This window comes from Rutilus rutilus, assembly GCF_951802725.1.
Source record: "Rutilus rutilus genome assembly, chromosome: 6".
In the NCBI taxonomy this organism is placed as follows: domain Eukaryota; kingdom Metazoa; phylum Chordata; class Actinopteri; order Cypriniformes; family Leuciscidae; genus Rutilus; species Rutilus rutilus.
Genome location: NC_140214.1, coordinates 20044941 through 20065627, shown reverse-complemented (window position 1 = coordinate 20065627; position 20687 = coordinate 20044941). Strand labels below are relative to the sequence as shown.

Sequence of the window (20687 nt, the reverse complement as noted above, 5' to 3'; positions counted from 1 at the left end):
CCAGTTTAGTCTGATTCATAACAGGTTACATAATAAATAGCTCTTTTAAATCGGTTCTTTTTAGTGAATCAAAAACATACAGCTCAACGACTGAAAAACGACTTTTATGAATTTCTTTCATATTATAAAAAATGATAACTCAGGTTTGTCCAAATGTATCTGAATCGAATAAAATCAAATACAAATTTAAACTGAATCAAATCCACAACTTGTGAATTAGAATACTGATTTAATTCCCATTCAATTCTATATCGATACCCAGACTTATTAGAATGCATAATCATTTGTTTTTAACGTCGGATATATTTTCATTGTTTATTCGTAGAAAGAAGGAAAGAGAGAGGGGGAGAAAGAAAGGGTTACTGAACATGTCAGTCCTGCTGCAGTTCTCCTGGAGGCATCATGTTTATTGAAGTATGTTTGTATTCATTAAACCTCACCCACCTGGGTGTCTGCAACAATCTTGAACAAAGTAATAATAATAATAAAAAAATATATGTTTGGAATAATTTGACACAATAATTATCTGAATGGTAACTGATTAAAGAATGGATCAAACAAAGTACAGGACATATAATTACTTATTTTTTTATTTATCTTCTGGTTTCATTTGAAAATTGTATTTAGTTTTTTATGTCACAAACAGGCCAAGCTTACTGCCCAACCCACAAACACAGGTTAACTCTCAGAAATCATCTACTTTATTTTTTTGCCTGACTGCTGCAGGCGCTTCATATGTTTCAAAGAAAGATTATGTCATGAAGCTTTTGCCTGAGAGTGCTTTGCTTTCTATTCTTGGTGTAAATCAAGTCACATCCCAGCAGTCTGCATCAGGTCTCGTCAGTCTAACACCTATACAATTGTCCAATCCATTAGGGAACTTTTTTGAAGTTGCTTTTTCTGTCCTTTTTACATCTTTCAAAAGTGTTTTATTCGTTTTGCCTCGAAAAGGAAAGTGAAGCCATATGCTGATTTCCATTAACCTCATCACAATGAGTGGCAGACTTCAACACATTAACATTCTCGCATGCAGACCAAATCTATAAAAATAGCTAATTCTGACAACTGATGCCAGCGTTTTCCCTGTGCTTGTCCTGACTTTTATTCAGCCCCATAAACATCTCAGAGAACATTTATTACATGTGATTTCAAGTATCACAGAGTTTCCTCTCAGGTGAGCGTCATGTAAAATAGTAGTGGATGAAGCTCAGGGGATTTCAGCCCCCCGATCTAATCCCATAAACCAATTGTATGACCAGAAATGGGGTCAGGTGAAATCTCTTCCTCTACAAAAACCAATTTACAATGTATGAGTGGATAGAACGCACCAAGAACCATGGAGTTCCAGCAAATCGACTATGTGAGAGCAGGTCTCTCACCTTACTCAGACGGTCAAGCACGGTCAAGTGCTGTGGTCGTGTATCTAATGAGACTGAAAAGAAGCAGGCTGACTGTGTGTGAAGTGACGAAGCCGAAACAAATTAAAGAGCTCTCAATGTAAAGAGAGTGAAGGAAAATAGACTGGCAGAGAAAATAGACTTTCTTTTATGCATTCCAATGATGGCACCTCAGCAGTCAAATTATCAGACTGGATGCAGACCATTCCGCACACACGGCAGGGTTGATGGGGTCTGAAGGTGGTTTCCTCTGCTCCCCCTGTGCCTCTCAGATACTGCGTTTGGACTCTGAGCCCTTTCTTCTCACAAAGGAACTGAATCATAGCAAGCTCCATATGGATCTCCGCTCACTTGAGAAATGAACCATCGCTGTCAGATGCCATCTGAAGGAAGGAGCACAGGGGAAATCTTAAAATTACTGTGTTTTCCCCTCTCCTGTCTGATAAATGATATGGGGTTTTTCATCAGCAATGCAACGGATTGTCTTTCAAATACCCTTATTGAAATGATATCCCTACCCATCTGTCACAACTTTATGCTGAATCCCCCACTGCGGGTATGGTGAAACAGTTTTGACATTGAAGTCTTTGCTGCACAATAAAGCATTTAATAATGTTCATTAATAAGTGAATGGATGAGGATAACTGCCAAACAACCTGTTATTGTGGTAGAGCTCAGAGTCCTACGATATTCCCTGAGCAAAACTATTACACATTTGTTTTCCTTTGGTGGACATTTTCAATTACTTTTTTTAATGATATAATTATACTTTTTATCTCCTATCCAGCAGGTTTGGGCATAAATAGATAAAAAAGAAAGAAAGAAAGAAAGAAAGAAAGAAAGAAAGAAAGAAAGAAAGAAAGAAAGAAAGAAAGAAAGAAAGAAAGAAAGAAAGAAAGAAAGAAAGAAAGAAGTGGATCCATTTCAATTCATTTGAATTGGCCACATTCTGAATTAGAATTTACATGAATGCATTCTGGGAAATAACGTGTTATTCAACATTGATCCATAAAGTCATAAATAAATATAAGAAAGTACATAAATAAAAATTTTTGTAGACAATACATCTAGTCTCTTCTTACTCAATCAAAAATACAGTAAAAACAGTAATATTCTGAAATATTATTACATTCTAAAATATCCGTTGTCTATTTTAAGGTATTTTAAAATGTAATTTATTTTAGCCATTAATCCTTCCAGTCTTCAGTGTAACATGATCCTTCAGAAATAATTTTCATTAACTGTTTTGCTGCTTCATATATTTGTGGAAATTAAATGTTTTTCTTTTCTAGATACTTTGATGAATAGAAAGTTCAAAAGAACAGCATTCATTTAAAATATAGAAATCATTTGTAACATAGATATTCTTACTGTCACGTTTGATTAAATAATCGGAAAATACATTTTTGATTAAAAAATTTGATTGCTAAATAAAAGTAATAAAATATTAATGGGACCAAACTTTTAAAGAGTAGTGTGGAAGTAAATGTTTTTGGAGGAGGCGTGGCTTTGAAGGGAGGGTGGGATCTTACGCTTTCAAAGCTAGCTTGCTTTAGTCTATCTGAAATTGCCTACCCTGCCTTTAAATGACTCACTTGTCATTTTTAAAGAAACAAACAAAAACAAAACAAAAACTTTATCTAATTTATTTTCATAAATGTTGATGTCTCCAAATGGAGAGTTTGTCAGATTTAGCTCACCCTACCCCTAAACACAACCCTCACATTTTCTCCCATAACGTATAGGCTTTACGAGGACCCCCCTCCCCCTCCCCCTCCCCCTCCCCCTCCCACACACACACAAACACACACACTCTGAATGTGTTTTCAGTGATTAGATCATACAACATTTTGGACCTCCTTTACTAACCCTCGCTGTGATCGGATTCACTGGATGCTAATACCAGGTGTAAGCAGGGAATGTTAACATCTGTCTCTTTCAGTACACTATGTGTGTGAGTAGTTTAGTGATCACAGACCGTATCCAGTAGAAGCTTGTCTCACACCTGGAGGCCTGAATGATCTCAACGCCTTGATGGTTTGGCATCTACTGAAAATTGAAGAACTTTAGAGATTTTCTACCCCCACACTTGGACCCCCCTCACTCAAAAAAGAGTCTCTCTGTTATAGCCCACCATGTGTTGTGAGGATTATCTCTTAGTCTAACTCCGGATGGAAGCTTGCCATGCCATCTGCTCCGAGGATGATCAGACTCGGGGATTCACGCCAATGCCTGACCAGCAGTAAATTAAGGTAAAGTGATGAGGAAACCCAGAAACACAAATAACAACACTCTGTATGCCCAGTGCGTTTTAGCCACACCATTAACATGCTCAATGGCTTTGCATCCGTAGGTTGTAAGTAAATGGAAAGCCAGACCAGAATTAGAGTCTCAGTTTATGGTCCTATTACAGAAGATAATGGTGTCTTGTTTAGCTACTTACTAGGTTGTAGGCAGAGCTATTTAGTGGTTGTGTGTGTATGTGTGATGTTTGATTGTGTTGCATCTTGATCTAAACTACCCAGAGTCAGCACACTTTTACTCCATATTAAAGGGAAACTATGCAGTTTTTTTAGCTTAATTTACATTAACTGAACACTGAGTCATTGGAATGGTTATATGACCATTGCTAATATATGACGTTATCCCTTGCTACCATATCAGGGATGCTCATTCGGGGGCTACTCTCATGAAATATTGACTGCTAAGAACTTTTTATATTTATTTATTTTATTAATATATAATTAAAATTTAAATGACTTGAATTGAAGGAGAATTTATATTTGTATCAGAGTTTTTGCCATAAACTGCTGCCATTGCATAAAACGATTCTATTTAGGCATGGATATCCTCAAGCTTCCAATGAGTTTTCAGTGTGGAACAAAGTAGCGCTCCTCATGTATAATAAGCATAAAATGTTATTAAACAAGAACTCTACAGGCAAGAGATCTGTAAAACTTGGTGAACGACATATTGGTTAGTCCAACCAATTGCTTTGTGGATAAGCAGAACAACTGATAACACAAGTGTAATCAAAAATTCATGTATGCACCACCAGGACCTCTGACCTCAACCTTAAAGCCTCCCCCACCCCCATCATAAAGACTTTTAAAAGTCTTAAATTGGGTCAACATACATCCAGGGATTCACATATAAGTTAGAGTGAAGTAAGCCAAACACTAGGAAAATTTAATTAGCGAGATTTCAAGAATAGGCTATACCAACATTCAATGTTCATGAGCAAGGTGAAAACAAGTCAATGTAACAAAAATCTGTCGGCTCGCTTACTGAAAAGCTCTATATTCCTTGAGGGTAACACAGCAAAGCTGACTACACTGACTATGTTTAGCGCTAGTTGGACCCACATTAATCTGCCATTTTAAAGGGGGAGGAGATCCAATCTCTGGGAGGGAAGTAACGCCGGACGAGCAGCCGCTGACACCCACAGTATCCCTGTACCGAGAGCATCAGTCCTGAGCGCACATGTGCATTACAGCAGCCAGCTTCTCTCTCTCTCTCTCTCTCTCTCTCTCTCTTCTCTGTCCCCTTGACACTGCAGGGGTGAATACTGAATTCAGCAAGCGCTTTGCTCTCCCCCTCATTCTGTTTTCACAGAGCTCTGCACAATTCTCAGATGAGAGAGGGAGAGACAGTGTATAAGAGAAAGAGAGGGCAAGTTAAAGAGAGCCAAAGAGAGAGCGAGAGGGTGAGTGCATTACAGAGAGTGATTGAGGAGAATACCAGAAAGAGAGCGTGTGTGCAAGACCGAAGAGTTTATTGCAATAGCGACTGGAGGTCTGGATTGTGCCGCTTTAATCCTCGGGAGACTTTGTGGGACGTTTGGAAGGTACATGCACATTTTTGTATTTAAACAGCCTGTTTTAAAGTGACCACAAAGATAATTTCTTTTAGATTAAATGTGAAGTGAAAGCAAACTATAGAAATTCCAAAAATGTTATTGCCAATGGGGAGCTCCTGCAGTTGTTGTGCGATCATCTTTTAGAGGTTGTTACTTAAACGAGTACTGAAATGTGAGTCTACCACTTTTTATTATCATTCTGGAATGAGACATCCTGTAAAAGACAAGTGCTCATGTAGATATGCGTAATGTGTGAGTGTTATTGAGATCTAACTGAAGCATGCGATGGGCAGCTTGCGGCCATTAAGCTGTCAGCTCTTGGTGATGCACTGGTGATAGGTACAAATATTTATCCTAAGTGAGTGCTGTTATGAATAAGAAATGATTTGAGATGAATTTCTTCCCATATTTAAGAACAAACTACTTTATATATGTCGTGGGATAGTTAACCCAAAAATGAAAATTCTGTAATCATTTACTCATGTTGTTTTAAATCTGTTTGATTTTCTCTCTGTTCTGCGGAACTAAAAAGATGATACTTTGAAAAATGTCTCAGTGCTTTTTTATCCATAAAATCAAAGCCAATAGGGTCCCCATGGACTTTCAAAAAATCTTTGTGTTCCACAGAAGAAATTAACTAATACAGGTTTGGATTGATATGAGTGTGAGTTAATGACTTTTCATTTTAGCGTGAACTGTCCCTTTAAGATTTCGCACAGAAAGATTGCGTATGGTTAAAAGATGTTCTTCATGAATTTTAACATCAGGCATTTTATCTTCAGAGCGACAGGGATGGAAAGCAAATTCGGAATAAAAATGCAGACAATGATCATTGTGCTGTCATACTGTCAGTGCAGAACCTTGTTTCAGGTATCAAACAGAGAAGTTCGCTTAACAAATAATGACACTGCACATGCCGGAGGTTAAAAAAGACTGTGCAGACAGATCCTATAAACTAAGTCAACCTGAAATCTTCAGTCATTTCCTGTAAACTACAATTAGAATCACAATGTTCTGCCCAAGCATAAGTAAATCTGAGTTGTCTCATGCCACATAGAACAATGATGGATGATTCTATGTTTGAAACGGTCCCTAAGATGGACTACACTGTTATTGTGTTTGATTGTTTTGTAATCCAATTGCATAATTACCCCATTGTTTCCATATTAAAAACAGTGGAATGTACATATCTGCATTTGACAAGGAATCCATTCAACATTGATTCGCCGCTAAATTAACACACAATAACATTTGTTGTCCATTTCCCAATGGCACAGCTTTCAACATCTCACCTCAGCTGATAATAGTCCATGGAAAGCCATTGTTCATGGTCTTAACGTCAGCTATGTGTGTTCAGACCTTCAAACGGCAGTATAGCAGTGTCTAGGTTGCTCTCTTGGGCTTCATCTGGAAGGGCCAATGACTCTGTGAATATGAGATTAGACACAGCGTTTCATTGGATCTCAGACTCAAGAGGACAACAGCACAATTAAACACATCTCTTTATTTACCACAGCCTGCGTTAATGTGGTGGCTAAATACAGAATGAGAGACACACCATGAGGAAGAGATGGAGAAAAGAGATATTAAAAATATGCTTACTGTATGTTTTAGATACATTTTTTTCATTTTATAACATCTTATAATTTACTAATATATATATATATATACACAGAAGAAAGAAATTCACAGGTTTGGAATGACATGATAGCGAGTAAATGATGACAGAATTTTTACTTTTTTGGGGTAAACTGTTCCTTTAAGTACCAGTTAAGTACGAACTAGGTCTTTTACTGGATGTTGGTTGAAATTCGATATCGGCCATGAAACTCAAGATATGATAAATCACTCTACTGTTCCAAACACAACAGAATAAGAAATCATCATGACACTGTGCAGGGTGTATATGGAACAAATAGCTTTCAAGGGCCATGAATGTCTGCTCTTCCAAAACCATGAGGGAATTCATGCTCAAATCAAGCTAAATCATAACCAGGTTGTCAGAACAAACACTTTTTTTCACAAATACACCCATACTATCTTGTACTGGTGAAATAACCAACAAAAGCCATATTTACAACATATATTTACATATACTTTTAATAGCAATTTATATAACTACACAAGTAGACATTGTAGTTTATTTTTGTGTTCCCAGATGTGGTGGCCATAATGTCTGACCACAATAAAAAACAACAATCTGGGATTCAAAATGTAATTTAAACCGGAAAATGAAAAGGGTATGACGTAAAAAGAACAATAAATGTGTCAGATCACTAATCTAATAATCCAATTTGTTATAATGATCTTGTGAACTTGTACAGACAGTCAGAAGTTGAAGCTCCTTGAAGCTTCTCGATGCTCCTTGGATCATCTCAAATCATGCTGGAGAACATCAGGTTTCACACAAACTTATGGAGTTTATGGGACTCAAACGCTGTCATTAAAGCAAAAGAGAGAGAGAAAAAATACTCACACTCATGTTAATATTTAATATCACTAAAAAATGCAGCTATATAAAAGCCACATTATGTGCAAATAACTTTTAAGTCATTCTCTTCATGTAAATTCACTTTAAGATCAAGATTAAGACTCATGTGAATAAAAACAGAAAACATATAGGCCTACACATCTTTGTGTACAGTGACACTGCAAAAACAAAATAACAAAAACCCATATTTCATATCATAGAAATAAGATATCCATTATCATATCCAAACATTGCAGCAGCTAGAAGCTCAGTTAAATACAAATATTTGCGAGTGTGGGTGCTGAAAATCATTCAGCCTTGGGGAGGAAAGACCACACTGTTCTGGCCAGCCCATGATATCAGAGAGAAAAAATAAGTAGCAGCAAGAAGCATTTTTATGGACCATAAGATTTCTCCAATGCATAACTTTTTCTTAAAGTGCCCCAATATGCTTTTTTAAAGTTTTTTTTGGAGGTTACAACAGGTTAACATGCATTAGAGATCAAAAAACAATTACATTTTCTGATAATATATACTGCATTGCAGCATCACCTCTTTTCTCACAGTATGAAACAGTTCGATAAAGGATTCGCTCTCTCTAAACCCCTCCTTTCCAAAATTCCACCTTGCTCTGATTTATCAGATGGCCAAGTAGTCTGTTGCGATTGGTCTACCACTGACTAGCCTGGCTAACGTCAGACCAAGTCTCATTGAGACTTGGTCTGGGAACTACGTGCGCATTTTCTCGTATTTGAGGCGTGGTTTACGAATGCCCAGAGACGTTTATTGGGCGCTATGAATGTCTATCAAATGCGCCTGTATGTAGCTCATAGCCAATCGCTTCAATTATACCAGATGACGTATGTAGAGTGAGAGAAATTCGACGAGGAAAAAGACGATGGGTCAAAGATTTATTTGTACACGATGGCGTTTAGCGAATATTACCGTTTGTGAAAGATAAACATGAGGGTAGAAGGTAACGTCGAGTCTGATATAAACAAACTGCTTCGTTGTCGTCATCATCTTGCTGCTCCCTCCCCGTTCTGTGATTGGTTCCCTTTTTCAGGGGAAAAATTGTCCCATGGTGTCCAGACTGCCTAGCAGCGTGAATAGAATCGCGCTGCGAGCAAGGCAGTATGGGGAAACCCAGGCTAACCACTGACAGCATGTGTCAGAAATGAAATAATCAGAATTTCAGCTCCAGGGCGCTTCCTTAGAACTTGTATACACAGTGATACACAGCATCGGTTTTACCATATCAAGTCTAGCCTGAGTCCTCATCCTATTGAAGTGCATGCAAAGTTGACTTGCTTTTGCAGCATAGAAAACAGTGTCTTCTCGACATGTCGACAACACAAACCATACTCTCACAGGCCTCAGATCCAACTACATTGTTTGAAGGCGGGTCAAAGTAGACATTGTTCGCGGGCAGCCAATGAAGATCTCCCTTTCTTTTGGGGGACAACTCCATTTATTGTGCACCTTGATCTTAGAAACCTTGCAGACCTTTTACATTCACAAACAGCTTACAAACTACATGAAAGGTAATATCAGAAAAAGTATAATAGGGGCACTTTTATTTATAACTATATAGTATATAGATATAGATATCTTGATGTTCACAAAAGTCTCATTGTGAAAAAGGATGGTCATTGTGAACGGATTACAGGCACAATTAAGCAATTTGTGAGGGTTTAAATATCAGTGAAGGCTCACACCGAAGTGAGATGATCAGAAGTATGGCCAAGGTCGAAGAATATACTGATCATACAACTCCAGTTTGTAATAAATCATACCTCTCCTCCCCATTCACTAATTAACCATGCTAAAATAATGGCATTTATAACATACATATGTCTATGTTCTTGTTGTGTGTGTGTATATATACAGTGTATTCCTGTGTTATCTGGGGAATTAGTAGTTAGTTAGTAATTCACCCTATAAAAAAAAAAAAAAAAAAAATCTGCCCAAATAACCTTATTGCGTAATCTCATTTTTCTCATCCCTATGGGTAAATGTTAATGCAACCTCTTAATATGACAATCACTCATGCAAAAAAGGGAGCATTAAAGCATGAGAGGGCAGACATTATATAGCAAAAGAACACCGAGTTCAGAAACCCATGTGCTCTAAAGTCACGAAATGCACAACTTGCATGCACACCCACACATCTATTTTCAAAATGCCCTGAGAATCAAAAGACTTGGCCCTGTGAAGTGCACTTCTAAGTTCTGCTGGGTTAGCCATGTTGTGCCTGCCATGCCCTCTTGTTGAGCACAAATGAAAAAGGGATTTGAATGTTTTCTCAGAGGGGCTACAGTCTGCCAAGGGCAGTTAATACATGAGGCAACTTATCCAATTTCAGAGAAGGTGTCAGGGCAGAAGGAATTAATAAATCCACAATATAAAAAAAAAAGAAAAAAAAAAGAAAAAAAAAAAGAAAGAAATAGCCTAGCCATCCATTTCAATCTTGACAGTGAAGCAAAATCAACAACGGCAGATCTTTAAATGTAATTTGACATGTTACACTGATGCCTTCCCTCACAATACACAAATGTGAAGCACCAACATACCTTATTCAGGGTAGATGGCATTTTTAATTTAATGGATTCAATATATCGTTTTGTCTTTAGGTTCTAGCTCTTTTCTAATATTTACAACTCATGTTTTCATTTGTTTGTCCACTGGAAATTTTCAGAACTAAACATTTGACATTTCTCTGGCTGAATGGTTGATACATAACAGTAATATACTGACTCTTATCTATCCCTCAAAACCTTATTTCCGCTTGTGTCATATGAAATATGCTGTTTACCCTGACTAATATCTATTACACTTGAGTATCATAGTGCTTTGGACGAAAAATTGCCACTATTCTCCCTCAGACTCACACACTTTGCAGGTTAGTTTACCATTTACTGAGAAAGTATCCTATGAAATGACTTGCAAATAAGAAATATTGTATTGCAACATGAGGCTGTGATATTCTAACCAACAAGATTTATGATTGCTTGCTTTTATTCAACAGTTCAATAAACAAGAAATCACATACATTAACCTACACTAACTTTTAGAGCTTTGTCTATTTTTGTTTTGTTAATAAAAATAGTTCCAAATGAAGTCAAATCACCGTATCCAAGCAACACGCCATTGTGATAGGTGCGCCACAATTCACAAACCTATGCACCAAATATCTTTGCACATCCTTATTTTTTTAAATTCATATGCAACGACATCCACGACGATCCAGTCACTTCCCAATGGGCAAAATCAAGTCCCGTCCTACATTTTTTTTCTTGTTCAAGAAGCCGTCTCACTCAGACAACACTTTACAAAAGGGAAGACAAAACTGTTGTAACTTCTGTTTCATGCCGACTTTAAGCCCAAATGCTAATACAGACACTATCCTCTCTCTATAGCCTAATACATGTGTCTAAACTTGTAGGCTTTCAATTGGATGAGCTTTACGGAGCTAACATGATTGGTAATTGGAATCCCCTTTAATCACAGGGGAATTCTCAACTTTACATTGTTGAATAAAGTTTTAAGATTTAATTATATGATTTCCCTCATTTGCATATATGTCTCTGCTCCAAAGAACCGAGGCACAGTGCTTTTAGGCTTTTAAAGCAGTACCGAGAAACATATTTAAGAGTATCATTTCATATATTTACCACTTTCAGTGGAGATATGCAAGTGTGTGTCTCCCTGTCCTTTCTCTGAAACATCAGTTGGTTGTGTGTATCTAGTTTCTGTGTCCTCAGCCTCTGCTAACAACCCTCCGTTTCTAACGTGATATGACAGCGCAATTTCAGTGAATCTGCTGGGTGATGCATGCTAGAATGTTGCAAGTTTATTCAGCAGCAGACCCAGAGAGTAAAGTTCACTCACATCACGTTACATCACATCAGCCAGAATACACCAGTTCATTCATTTGCCACAGACTGGCAATAAACTATCATAGTCAACAAGATTTTTTTTTTTTTTAAGTTTAAAATAATGAGGGCTTAGTTTTTATTGTGTGATGACCTTTGGACAGGCACTGAAAATGCTCTTTCTGGGTACACTGCACTTGAGGTCTTTGAGCTTGTTAAGTGTTGAGACAATTGCTGAGGTTTCTCCGCTGGGAATAATAAAATTGCTGCAGAGACACAATGTCCTGCCAACCATAAGACATCTCACTACCACGGCACACAAGAGGTCTCCAGGGATTCGTATTGCAATCATTTGCTCTGCTTGGTGGTCTGTCTGGCAATTGATGTTGCACTAGCTTATACTATTTGTTATCCTGCCCTCTTTATCTACATATATGTTTTGCATGTTGCAGCAAAAAATCACATGTAAATAAATTTCATCTCCCACACTGTCAGACTTGTGCATGTTGTAGAAATATTAAACCAATAGGTAACGCTTTAGATTACAACCCGGAAAGTACTGTGCAATTAAGAGGAATTTACAGTGTAACTTTTGGTAATTATAGTCTACCTATAAAGTACTTACATGTAAGTATAAGGGAACAATATGTAAAGTTTGGGGAATAACGGGGTAACAACCAGTATAACTAAAAAATTATGCATACTATAAGTATTATATAACTAAGGGGTACTTATTCTACTATTATGATATAACAATCTTACATTTGGGAGAAATTTAGCGGGAACATACACTGCATACCTTTTTGTAATAATGGTGTACCAATACATATTTTATAGGCTTTTTAAAAATTACAGGGTACATATCTATGCATTTAAACAGGTTTTTTTTATTTTTATTTTTTTTTTTAGCAAAAGTGCAGATGTTTAAGTTTGGGCTTACATGTTTCAAGGCAAGTAAAGCTAAAACTATTGATTTTTTTTTAAAATACTGGGATATATACTATTGTTCCATGTAGTTACAGGTTAAGTGGTGCTTGTTACCCTCTTGTTTCATATAGTTACAGGGTAAGTGTGACATTGCAGGCCGTAAATTTAAGTGGTGTTTGTTACCCTCTTGTTCCATGTAGTTACAAGGTAAGTACAATAAAAAATACATACACACAATCTAATCACTGACTCAGAAACCTTTATTTGAAAAACAACTTATTACAGTTGGTCTGAAGAGATAGTCTACAGTTTAAAAAGTTTAAAATATTGTAATTTTTCTTACAAACACTTATCGTTTCCCTTCAGAAGACATTGATCCATCCATTGGGGTCGTATGGATTACCACAGTTATTGCAGTATGTGCTGTTTGATGCTCCAACTTATAGGAACACATGAGCTTGCAGTATGTATTCCCAGAGATGTATTTTTTATTTCATTTGTGTTCATTTGTGTAAATCTGAAGAAGGAAAGTCGTATACATCTCGGATGGCATGAGGGTAAAAGATGAGTAAATGGTGAGGACGTATTTCTGGGTGTACTGCATTTTCTTTTAATACATAATAAAACATTCATCAGTGGAAAGAAAGAAAAAGAAGAATAGGAACAAGAGGAAGAAGCCAAGCAAGAGAAAAAATGGGGTACAAAACTTTCTGTCAAGGCTTAAAGGGATAGTTCACTTTGAAATAAAATTTTGGTATGTTTTAGCTTACCTCAAGGGCATCCAAGATGTAGGTGTCTTTTTTTCTGCAGTAGTTTCAATTTTTATATTTTTAGGTCAAACCGTTCTTGTCTGTCAGTCATATAATGCAGGTCGATGGTCACTGTCTCAAAACACAAGCACAGAGTCCAAATTAAAACAATTCCCCATCGTCCAAATGAAACAATTCCCCATCATAAGTGCACATTGATGGCCTAAGACACGAAACGAGCGGTTTGTGTGAGAAAACGAACAGTATTTATATGGTTGTTATCTCTTGAACACAGCACACGTCCAAATGATCTGACGGCGCGGGCGGGTATAGATATATACATAGATGTCGCCTTGGCTACGGTTTCGTTCCAATGAACTGCAGTAGCGAAGGCGACATCTAGTGTATACATCTATACCCACCCGCGGGCGGGTATAGATGTATACACTAGATGTCGCTTGGCTACGGTTTCGTTCCAATGAACTGCAGTAGCCAAGGCGACATCTATGTATATATCTATACCCGCCCGCGCCGTCAGATCATTTGGACGTGTGCTGTTTTCAAGAGATAACAACCATATAAATACTGTTCGTTTTCTCACACAAACCGCTCGTTTCGTGTCTTAGGCCATCAATGTGTACTTACGATGGGGAATTGTTTAATTTGGACGATGGGGAATTGTTTTAATTTGGACTCTGTGCTTGTGTTTTGAGACAGTGACCATCGACCTGCATTATATGACTGACAGACAAGAACGGTTTGACCTAAAAATATCAAAATTGAAACTACTGCGGAAACAAAGACACCTACATCTTGGATGCCCTTGAGGTAAGCTAAAACATATACAAAATTAATTTCAAAGTGAACTATCCCTTTAAGCATTTGAAATTAATTGTTGATTAAAAATAGCAGTTTTAAACGAAAAAGAAGTGTTCTGAATAGTGCTGTCAATCGATTAAAAACTTTAACTAGATTAATCACACATTTTTTCTGTGATTAATCGCAATTAATCGCAATAAAGAAAGAAATGTTTTTGTACGTTTTTAATATATTTTATAATGTAATAATTTCACAGTTAATCAAATTAATGTAGAAACAACATAAAGACAGTATATTTTAAATAATTTTTTAATGGCATCTTTTTATGAATGAAGGCCAGTATTACTGATATTAATACAGCTACTGATTTTTTTTTTCTTTTTCACATTTATTAGGCTTCAAAAATATAACACTTTTTAATTTAAGTGAACTTAAAACAATGCTAACATAAACCCATAATAAATGTCATATTTATTCGTGCCCTTCCTGTCTTAACAGTTAGGAAATATACTGTAATAAAGTTATCAAAGTTATATGCAGTCTGCACTGCATAAACTATAAATTAAATAGTTAATCCTTATTAAAGCTACAAAAGTTATTTAGTCAACAGCAGTGAGTCATTTTCTCTGTTCCCTTTGTTCTTTAACTTTACTGAGAGGAAGCTTTATTGGCTGCTGTCCCTTTAAGAGCAGACAGACACGCGGATCTCACCGTTTATATACCATACTGTCTATGGATCTCACACGCGCGCCTCATTCTCTCGCAACTCTTCGTTCATTTTAGACTTTATATAAATCATTTAAGACTGCTCTTATGAGGATAATCGACAAAACTGACATTTTGGGATTGTTATTGTTAGTTCAAGCGCGAAAGAGAACTGGATTCTGGCGCCCTGTCTATGCATTGTGTGTGTGTGTGTGTGTGTGTGTGTGTCACATAAAGACATTCACAGACAGCGCTTTTTCTTTTGTCTTGCCGCGCTTGAAATGTTTAAAAGCATTTAAATGAATAAGAGCGTGATCATATAATGTAAAGCTAGCCAACGGATGGCAGAAAAGACGGATGCTGCGTTAATTGCGTTAAATATTTTAACACGTTAAACCAGACAAAAATTAATCGCATGCGTTAACGCGTTAACGTTGACAGCACTAGTTCTGAATTAAGTTGTTTTTCAAATAAAGGGTTCCGAATAAGATTGTGTATGTATTTTTATTGTACTTACCCTGTAACTACATGAAACAAGAGGGTAACAAGCACCACTACATGAAACAAGAGTATCTTGCCCCAATATTTAATCAAAAGTTGCAATAGTTTGTTTTCAGTGCACTTTTGTTTGTTTTCACAATAGTTTGTTTTCAGTTTCTTTTGTTACCTTTTGTTTGATTCCTGTATAAATGCATAGATAAGTACCCTGTAATTTTTTAAAAAGCCTATACACAATATGTATTGGTACACCATTATTACAAAAAGGTACGCTGTGTATGTTCTTGCTAAATTGCTCCCAAATGTAAGATTGTTGTATCATAATAGTAGAATAAGTACTCCTTAGTTATATAATACTTACAGTATAAATATATATTTTTTAATTCTCCTGGTTGTTACCCCTTTATTCCCCAAACTTTACATATTGTTCCCCTTATACTTACATGTAAGTATTTTATAGGTACACTATAATTACAGAAAGTCACACTGTAAAATCGCTTCAATTACGCAGTACTTTCCGAGCTGTAAGCTAAAGCATTACCAATCAATAGCCTTTATTCAGTCGGGGCACAGTATTTACTGTAACAGGTATAACATAAGGGTTTGAGAGGGCAGGAGAAAATAAGTCCTGAGAGTATGGGGATAATAGTGTTGTGAAATCACTGCAATGTGCTTCTCATGTCTTTTTGTTTGGTTTGTTTTTTATTGCATCCTGATCTGAATTTGGCTAATTATGTATTACCCTCACAGTTCAAATAGGCTAGCGACTAACTGATATAAATAAAAAATGAATTAATTTAATTTAATTTAATTTATTTAATGTACATATTGTATTACTCATTCTATATATACACTAATGGTATTTCTAGTGGCAGATTCCCCATCTGAGTTTGGTTCCTCCTGAGTTTTTTTCAACATTTGTAACTATAACTGTGTGATGTTGTTTAAACAAGAAGTTAACAGAGAGTAAGTCACATTTTAGACACAATATTGCCAGTTTCTTTGTCTATTGTCCATAGCAGAACTAAACTAAATGAAAGACAAGATTTCTTTTTTATGAATCTGTGTGTGAATGATTAAATGTATTCGAAATAGTGTATCACTGTAGCATGGTCTACTATTCCTATACCGTATCTAAATAAAATATAGCAAGAGTTGTATTATGGTATTCCATGCATAGTCCCTTGTTTCGTTCCTGAACGATTCCGTGTTTTAGAGCAAATCGCTAGAGTGATTGATTCACTGGCGTACCAATATAACCTGCAGAAAGAGTCAGTGAAGTTTAGCATTTAACTGTGGCTTTATTTTAAAGTGTGTGGTGGTGGAAGTATCATTTCCCATAACCATTATAGTGGATGTACTGTATATTGTATATATGTTCTGCAGACTTTTATTGATTCAATGATTTGAACAGCTTCGCTTAATAACTTTAGAGCCAGCGGAAGATTTCCTACTTTGTTTAAAAAAGGAGTGGCAAGGTCTTAAAGTGGCCTCATTTTATATCTTTCCTCCAGACACAGTATTAAATTAATTAGCATAAAATATCTCCATCTGCTACCCAATCAAAATTGTAAAGATATTGTTTGCATTTTCTACAGTGGCCAACTAACATACTGCCTTTAATTCTCATAACATTTGGTACAACAGTGATGGATAGTCCTCTTGTACATAATTATTCAACATCTTTCCATTTAGAGGGTGATTAAGAGAAAAGTTGTCTGATTTATGACCCTAAGCATCTGGACTGGCTTGTGCTTCCTGTGACTTAACATCTGTGTTGCCAGGTCAAACACAACCCTACTATTCAAGTGGGACCACCTCATTTTCAAAACTAATGCACTGAAAATGAGCACAGAATTGCACATCCAGGATACTCCTGGAGGTCTGCCAACAGTTGTTCAACTCTTGCCAAACTCCCTCGTTCTTGCAGTCTCTTTTACACGCTTGTTTCTCAAACCTCCCAGTGCTAAATGTGCTAAACGCACTAGAGTGAGCCAATTTACTCAGATTCCCTGTATTTGTAAAGCCCTTCAAGTGAGATTACATTGTAGCTGAACAGACAAAGATTTACACTGCAAAGATAAACATAACAGACAGTGTGACCTTCTTCTGCTTTCATTGCATGCCAACATGATACCCAGACACTCCTACAAATCCTCATAATCTCATTGATTTAAAGTTCCGTTGCTTCTTTTCTCTTGCAGGTGGTTAACAAAAATTTCAAGCACCCCAGGAATTCCATGGATGTTAGTTATTGTGTGCCACCAAGGCTTTGGATTCATCGCTTCTTTACCTTCACCATAAAAGTCACCTGTGTCCATCTTTGCATCTAAAGGTTGTTCCAATGCTCATGGGGAACTGCCTGCTGCTGTTCCTCTGGTGCCTCTTAGACAAAAGCTTTGTTTCTCCCCTCCACTCTTCATCCCAGAGCAGGATGGGGAAGGAGCAGCACAGGAACCTGATGGCACATAGGAAACATGGCATGATGGGAGTTCACAGAGTCAAGAGAGGATGGGTGTGGAACCAATTCTTTGTTCTGGAGGAATACATGGGATCTGATCCGCAGTATGTCGGAAAGGTAAGAAGAAAAAAATATTCTCAGAGCCGAGGCTTTGGGCCAAGGGTATTGAGAATAGATTGAGAATAAAACTGTGGGGGAGTTCAAAGGCTTGAACTAGAACTCGCTGCTTCTAGTTATTCTTATTCTTCTTTTATCTTCACTTCTATGTTCATGACCAGCTTTTGGTTGCTTGAAAGTAGATATTCTCAACCGCATAACATGGTTCATGGTTTGAGCAACCAGATGGTGCAATTGAGATAGAGAAAAAAGTGCTATCATAAGATACAAATAAACAATGTTGGAGAACTTTTTAGCAATGCATTGAAATTTGCATATTTGTCCGTAAAAGTTTTACGTAAAGAATTTTTACATTAAGATTTATGCTGAAACATACAAAATGGATGAATTGACAGAATCTTAAATGTAAACATACACATTTTTATTAATCCACCTGTTACATAAATGTAAAAAAAGAAATGCAACATGCAGTATGATTGCGTCATCAACTTGGGTCCTCCGTGTGTAATAAGCTAGTGGCAGATGCTTACCATTTTAGCTAGTCAACAACCATATATAGATGCCACATTCGACCGCTCCAGACACATCGGCGTGCCCACCATCTTGGAATGGTCAGCATGTTGTCACTCACAGTTAGAAATATAAATGAGGCATCTATGTATATACTCCTATAGGCTGCTAATTGCATCTGTCGGCCCAGAAAAGTTAGTAAAGACATTGTTAAAATAGTCCAAGTAACAGTGGCTCAACCTTAAGTTTATCAAGCGACGAGAATACTTTTTGTGTGTAAAAAAAAAAAAACACAAAAATAATGACTTTATTCAATCATTCATTTTCTTCTGTGTGGGCCTCTGACGTGAGTTCACGAGAGCGCCACGACGCATGCGCGAGAACTGAGAAGATGACGTTCACGATCATTTGATGGGAAAGTGTGAAAGGTAAGCCATTCATTTTGCGGCATTGGTAAGACACTTTTACGCTTTCTTGTTGGTTTCTCACGATTCGGACATCCAGGAAATGCGCATGCATCGTGGCGCTCTCGTGAACTCACATCAGAGGAAAACTAATAGTTGAATAAAGTCTGTATTTTTGTTTTTTTTGCACACAAAAAGTATTCTCGTCGCTTGATAAACTTAAGGTTTAGCCACTGTAGTCACCTGGACTATTTTAACGATGCCTTTACTAACTTTTCTGGGCTGGCAGATATCAATTAGCAGCCTATGAAGGAGTGATCCAGCTCTCAGATTGTGTTCCGAAGATGAACGAAAGTTTTACGGGGTTGGAACAACATGAGGGTGAGTAATTACTGACAGAATTTTCATTTTTGGGTGAACTAACCCTTTAAATTTCGAAAAACTGATTTTACACCAACCAAACAAACTGACAATCTTATGTCTGTGGAATTGGGTCCACAACATCATCTTTTCTGTTTATGGGACATCTTCTTATGCAACAAAATTGTTACATTGTCAAACATAAAAATGTGGATGGTATAATCTGAAACCATTTAATTAGTATTCACAGCAAAGGGAGAAGGTTGAAAGGGCTCCTTATTGGATCCCAGGATGAAAATTCAATATCAAGGTCCTCTACAAAAGAGGTTGGAATTGAGCACCTTCAGCTTAAATGGGATCAGAGTTAAATTGAATAGTCTGCAGTCAGTGCCAGTGCAATCAGTGTGGCCTAACTGAGAGCTGTCTGTGTGGATGTACATCGGGAGACTGGGGCTTGTCACAGGCGTGTTCACAACCACATGCCACCTCTACTTCTGTGGCTGCAACACATTGAAAAACAACTCGCTCTTCTTCACTCAAGATCAGTCAAATGTCATGGAAGAGGCCTTGCCTGTAACCTCTGATTTATATAACCTGAGAACAGCAGCAGAAAGAGCTAATAAAGCTTTAATTGCAAACAAACATGTTAGCCTGTCACTATAAATAGAGTTTGTTTGCTATTACCTCCTTTAACTTGGGTCACTGGAAGAATATGGCTTACAGGCGACTTATGCATTGCATGAATGATGCACATGTTGGCTTCAAATGAGCAAGTTGCTATTTAAAGAGAAATTGTTAACAGTTGTTAATATTTTATAAATCACTGTTATTTTATCATTTTCAACCATGTGAATAAAATTAATTAAGATGAAACAGTCTGTTAAAATGAAACAATGCAAGAGAGCCTGTTTGATTATTGCTGTAAAGCTAATTTTGATTCCTGAATAATTGTTGTGAAAATGTAGGTACCTTTGTGCAGTTAATTTAGTAGTGTTAGTTATTTCCCAGCACTGATGTGTGACGGAAGTTTAGATTCACTGCCTGACACACTGCAAACTTCACATTGTAGGTCCCAGTACATTTTCATTAGACCATAACACTTGAAACTTTGCAATTGTGGCTTCACACCTGCCATAGCTGTAATTATTAGTTGGGGAAGAGAAGACTGTGATCAGAGCTGGCACCAAGGGAAATTATAACACATTCCATCACATAATGTTTGAGCTGCTGCCACAATTAAAGTGACACCATACATGAAATGTTACATGACAGGAAAAGTTTAATTAGAGCAAGAAAGAAAAGGAATGTGGGGAAAATATTCATTGTGCGCTTTGTGTTTACAAAAGCATTTTGCATTATAGGCTTCTCTCAATGCAGTTATATCCTGATTAAAAATTAATGGGTCATTCTGAATAAAGGGTTGATCATATAACTTGGTGTGCTAACTGCTGTAACAGTCCGAATGGCCTATTTGCTGGTTGTGGTCAAATAATGTGGTGCAGAATCCAAGAAAGCCTTTAATTGGATTCTAATTTG

General features: G+C 36.9%; 1 protein-coding gene across 1 annotated transcript in view; it reads left to right on the top strand.

The window, feature by feature from the left end:
- The first annotated feature begins 17509 nt into the window (after nt 1-17509).
- Nucleotides 17510-20687, top strand: part of cdh12a (cadherin 12a) — a 46293-nt gene continuing 43115 nt past the window's right edge. The window contains exon 1 of the mRNA XM_084411116.1: nt 17510-17877. Coding sequence (XP_084267242.1) covers nt 17644-17877 — 234 coding nt within the window. The 5' untranslated portion in view covers nt 17510-17643. The remainder of the gene's footprint in view (nt 17878-20687) is intronic.